The sequence below is a fragment of the Pungitius pungitius genome, chromosome 14, assembly GCF_949316345.1.
Source record: "Pungitius pungitius chromosome 14, fPunPun2.1, whole genome shotgun sequence".
NCBI lineage: Eukaryota > Metazoa > Chordata > Actinopteri > Perciformes > Gasterosteidae > Pungitius > Pungitius pungitius.
In genome coordinates this window covers 5,048,366-5,054,008 of record NC_084913.1, presented here as the reverse complement: position 1 = coordinate 5,054,008, position 5,643 = coordinate 5,048,366, and the positions used below count along the sequence as shown (strand labels likewise).

At 47.9% G+C, this 5,643-nt stretch overlaps 1 protein-coding gene across 1 annotated transcript; it reads right to left on the bottom strand.

The window, feature by feature from the left end:
* Positions 1 to 675: 675 nt before the first annotated feature.
* Positions 676 to 5,580, bottom strand: mocs3 (molybdenum cofactor synthesis 3). The gene is made up of 13 exons (XM_037485928.2): positions 5,449 to 5,580; positions 4,584 to 4,716; positions 4,406 to 4,498; positions 3,907 to 4,027; positions 3,454 to 3,528; positions 3,229 to 3,346; positions 3,014 to 3,122; positions 2,846 to 2,908; positions 2,473 to 2,636; positions 2,301 to 2,348; positions 1,618 to 1,714; positions 1,416 to 1,523; positions 676 to 881 (listed from the first exon to the last, which is right to left on the bottom strand). The coding sequence occupies exons 1-13, from the start codon at positions 5,530 to 5,532 to the stop codon at positions 724 to 726; spliced, it is 1,371 nt and encodes a 456-aa protein (XP_037341825.2). The 5' UTR covers positions 5,533 to 5,580; the 3' UTR covers positions 676 to 723.
* Positions 5,581 to 5,643: the final 63 nt, after the last annotated feature.

The window sequence follows — 5,643 nt, the reverse complement described above, 5'->3', positions numbered from 1 at the left end:
CCCCCCCCCCGCACCCCCTCCTCCTCCTCCCCCTCCTCGACGAGAAAAAGGAGCAGCCACAGTCGCTGGGGGATGGAGTCTTTTTATTGTCTCCGCATAACTGACTTTGCAAGAGCGGGGAGGACAACTTGAACTACACTCCGTGGGAAGCAATGGCGCCTCCGATGGAGCTCAGACCAATGCGCATGTGCGGTTTCTTTTCCGTTATTTCAACTTGGCCATGCCGAGAGGGAAAAAAAAAAACTTTATTCTACATTCTACCCGGGTTGGTTTGTTTTAAACTGCTTTCAAAACGGTGGTTCGGGAGCCCCTCAGAAGCCATAGAGATGATTGCTGTGTCCCCATCAATAATAAAGTACAGGAAAACATGTGCATTCCGTTAACTAACAACAACAAAAAGTTAAAGTCTGCCAAAACCTGTAAAACCACCAGCAGAGGGAAAATAAGGATGTGTAGGGTTACTAAGGGCCCTTATTAATGGAGCTATGCGTCCTGGAAACCATTAAGCCACTTATTCTAAACACCAGCTGATATTTTTCAATGAAGGGTTTTACTACACATTGGTAGCTGGTCCATTGTTACACACTATGTGAGATTTTGCTATTTATTTATTCCAGTAAGCATCAATTGACCAGACAGTTTAGTGATTACATAAATAAGAAAACAAGTAAACAATGCAGAAAAAAACTGACTTTATTGATATAGAAAATGGTTTAAAATAGATTAATACTGTGGAAATGTGGGGTCTATTCTCTTTGCCCAAGCCATGAGGCCTCCGCTGATGTCTTTCACCGAGACACTGTCCACTTCTGATCCACTCATCTTCTCCACAAGCTGCACTGCCTTCTGAGAGTCGTTACCCAGCTTACAGATCACATACACTGGAGGAATCAGCAGAGAAAGGGTTAGTTAGCTTGGTGACAACAGTGGATTTAAACATGATATATGCATCATATACTTATTATTGACTATTATATATATATATATATGATAGCACAAATAAACATCTAAAGTGACAAGATGCTGCACAATAGTTTGAATCCTCCAGAATTTGAAAACAAAGAAAAGGTAAATGGTTTAGAGCGTGTGTGCAAAAGCTGACCACACATAACTGTATTAAATACCGCTCTAAATTTAGCTCATTGATAGCTCAACACAGTGAATATCCAGAACATCACAAAAATAACATTATGAATATATGAATTTCTCTAAAAGGCAGGCCAGCTGCTTGGGTTGACCGTACTTGTTTTGGAAAAAACGGTTACCTAGCAACCCCGTTACTAGCCGCCCAAAGCAAACCAGCGGTACGAGACCACGCGGCGGCCTGTGAATATGCACGAGTGGCTCTACGTGCCGGTCCATTTTTAAACAACACGTGCGGACCCAAAGCCTCGGCTCGGGGGGGGGGACGTTACCTGGAGGCCGGCGGTCACCCTCCATCTGCTGCTTCAGCTGGCTGATTCGCTCCTGGAGTAATCGGAGATGTTCGCTCTTCCTCTCCTCCAGGCTTGCCAGGGGAATGTCTGGCAACAATATAAGGAGAATAATCCCCCCCCTCCCCCCCCCGGGATTGGAAATAGGAGACTGGTGTTGTGCCTCGGCCTCTAAAAAGGATACTGAGGGAGAGCGGCAAGTGGCATATGTCCACCTCCACAAGAGGGCGCACGTCCAACAACAGATGGGGCTCTGCATTGTCCATTATAGATTTATAATCCTGGAATGACATCAAAGCAGAAAAATCACTTATTTTTTTAGAGAGAGGTGGAGCTTCCTCTTTCCAGAAAATAAATAATATCTATAAAAACAGGTTAACCACAGTTGCTCTCAGCAAATGTTGAAACGTTGCCTGGATTTGGGTTTGTGGAGTAATATGAACAGTTTAACTGCTTTTTCCTTAAATCAAAGAGGAAACAAAACTGTTTTTGTTGGGGCGGGGGGGGGGGGGGGGGTTAATGGAGCCCCTCGCACAAATCTTGATTACAGCCCAATCAATCATGATCCCAATCTCTGGGCTTAATGACTCCGCTGGTTTGAAAGCACCAATTCTCCAGAAAGTTGACGCAACCCCTACTCCCACAGCTCTCTGCACCAAATAGAACATGTTATTCTTTCCCATAGAAAATCTACAGGCACATTTCAAGTCATTTCCCATCTGGGGCTGGGTCGGCGCTGAGATGCAATCACTTTATGAACACACATGAAAACTGTGGCGAAAATTGTGGGTAATCATACAATAAACGGCACTAAATGCACGGAGTCACGCGATGGGCGACTGTTCTGGACGATGCGCGTTGCTCTACCTGCACCGAAATCCTCTGGTCTCTGGAAAGCAGGTCGAGTTTGCGGCACTGGAAAACACATGGAAAGATCCAGACAATAAGAGACTCATTTTCCTGCGACTACGACAGAAGGATGACGTGCCCCGCTTCCAATTGAACGGGAAACACTTCCTAAATGCTCCTCGTGACCAACCTTATCTGTGGCAGCGCAGCCGCAGAAAGCCTCGTAGTCCACCAGCCGGGTCACAGCGGGCCTCTCGCCGCACACCGCACAGCCCGCCTGCTTGGGCCGCAGCTTGATGGACCGGAATCGGGCGTCCTGAGCGTCAAACATCAGCAGCTGCTGGCCGCAGGAAGCTGGCCCGACGGGGTCAAGGAAAACGGCAACAACGGGGAAATCGAAATCGCATCGGCGGCGGCGCTCATGGGATTAGGCGGATGAAGAAGCGCCATTCTGGGGTTTTTTTCCGCTGCATTCCAGTCCGACGGGGCACAGAACAGCCGCCGCACGCCGCAACGTTGCAACAAAGAAAGAAGGGCACTGTGTGAAGAATGGGAAAGGATACAGCCTTGTCCAGAGGCAATCTTGAGGACTTCCAACGCTTGGAAGCAGCCCATTATCCCCGGAACTTGGATGGGAAAAAAAAAAAAAAAGAAAAGAAAGAAAATCAATTACATGACTCATTACTGAACTCTGAACAAGAGTCACATGGCTCCCTGGGGGCAAGTCTCACCCACTCCTAACACCCCTCCGTCGGAGCAGTTGGTCACCGTCTCCGGGGGCGGGGGCACCGGGTACAGACATCTGTAGCAGGGGCCTCCGCGGTAGTTATATACTGTCAGCTAAAACACACACACACACACACAGATCGAGAGGGATTTCACAGACCTAAAGTCACATGAAGACTGTGGAGGAGCCGCTGGACCCCCGACCCCTTTTCTGCCTCACCTGTCCCTCCATCCGCAGGGCGCTGGCCGACACCAGGGGCTTACCCCCCAGCACGCACGCGTCGTTCACCAGGTAGCGAGTGGGGACGTTGTCCGAGCAATCCGCCACGATGTCATACATGAGGTCAGCGAAGTCAAGGGGTCACCGAGAACGTGGTGGGTTTCATATACTGCACGTGCTATCGCAGATGCATTCGCGGATGAACCGGTGCGTGGTAGAGGATACTGCTGAATGAGTTGCAGGGCGTTCTCCGGCGAGAGCTGCAGGTGGTACGGGATGCACTCCACTGTGGAGTTCAACCTGCGTGTGTAAAAAAATAAAAAAATAAAATTGAAGTAAGGTCAGAGAGAAATGGTGCCCTCGTGTGGTGGCGGCTCTACAGCGTGCGCGCCGACCACAGAGAGCCCACTGTGAGGTGGTGTCTCTGAAATAACATGTTTACGCAATATTTGCAGACTGGGGAGAAAATACACAACCGAGTATAACCTCGCGGTGAGACTGGAGAGCGCCGGCATTCATTGCACTGCGACTGAACGCTCACAAAATACACAGAAGTACCCCCCCTTATCATGGCTACAGAACTGTATACTACTAATAATACCCAAATACTAGCTTCTCTGTTTCAGGTCGGGTTTCGGGCACTAGCGCGTGCGGGGATTTACATTTCTCAATCCGTACCGTTTGATGGCGTTGGCAGCAGACAGAGCCTTGGCTTGGCCCTGGTTCTCCTCGCCGTGAAGCACCTGTCTGTGCAGGTTGCTGAGCTCCACCTCGTCGTAGTCCAGCAGGCCCAGGCGCCCTGCGGAGACCAACAAGTCAAAAATAACGACGTCTTAACCTGTGAATATGCTCTTGACTCCTAACACTAACTGTTCCAGCCCAACAATGATTGTAATCATTAAACAGCACAAAAATGGGTAGTGTGAATTATTTATATGGTGAGTGGAGATTAATAACTATAGTTCAAAACCTCCTCCCCGCTGTTAGATTTATTTAGTTTACCAGCCAGCCGGGGGAGGTGAGCCAGATTGCTAATTTAAGACCCTGCGTGAAAAGGAAATTACCTTTTGATAGCTCAACAATTACTCACACCCACAGAGCACATTTATTTAAAGGTTAACGGTTTGATTTGCTTGGCAACGCGTCATGCTTTGAGGTAATCAACTGGACGACCTACCGATGCCTGCGGCAGCAAGATACTGTGCCAGGGGGCAGCCCAGTCCTCCGCAGCCCACAATCAGCACGGAGGTCTGGGACAAATTAAGCTGACCTGCGGTCAAATGAAAATTGTTAATCGCACCGGACAGAATGCTTGCCGCGGGGCACATCGGCGTGACGCCTCTCGCCGTCCCTACCTCGCACACCCAGGTCGGGCAGGAGGAGTTGTCTGCTGTACCTCCGGATGTCCTGGTTGCTGAGGGCCGCCTTGGCCTTCAGGGGGCTCAGTGGGGTCACTTTCTCATGCAGCTGCAGCACTGAGGCATGGCTCTTACACACCGGGGGAGGAGTTACACCACAAGATATAAGCGACACGTTTAAGCAGGAGCTAGAAGCCATGTGGCATCCCAGCCACGAGCAGCCCGGCTCTATGATATCATGAGCTACATTTCTACTGTACACAGTACATGCGTCTGACATAAGGCACTATTTGGGAATTAAGTGGACTAGAGCGTGCTTATTTATTTCTTAACTGGCATTCCAGACTTAGTGAATGAGTGTGCTTAATCGCTTTTTCACAATTTCCAAATATATTTTAGATTTTTTTTTAAACTTCACAATTAATAGTAATTAGGCATGCGTTGCTGCATATCTGGCATTTCTTTTGTAAATTCAAAGCCATCTGAATTGCATTTTATAGCACTGCATTCCAGTATTTATCATACAAAATCATAGTATTTAATTCACATTTAATGCAATGTTAATAGATATTAACATGGATATTTGTGATCCCTCCATGTAGTTAATTGGGCATAATTGCTTTTTTGGTATTTTTTATGGTTCATTTGTCATTCATATGAATCGCAGGTTCACGAGCTAAGCTATCGAGTATGCAATTCATTTTAAGAAAAGAGTAAACTAAAGCATTACAATGTAATGACGTCAGAAGCACCAGTATGTTTCACGTCAGATCAAACGCCACACGGCTAACTTTACACCACGAATCCCGAACTGCAAAGCAAGAGGCAGACATATCGTATAAATGCATATTTCTACCGTTACCGTTTCCAGTTTATTCTTGAGAGCAGCGATCTCTTTCTCTTTCTCCTCGAGCTGAGCCTTCAAGCAGCGCACCTCGTCGCTCATGGCTGCTCGCACCACGACAACACGAGGGGGATATTTCACAGATAAACTTTACAGCTCTGACTCGGGACTTTGTGAGGTGAACATGTTCGGCATGTCGAGCGCACGGCGGAG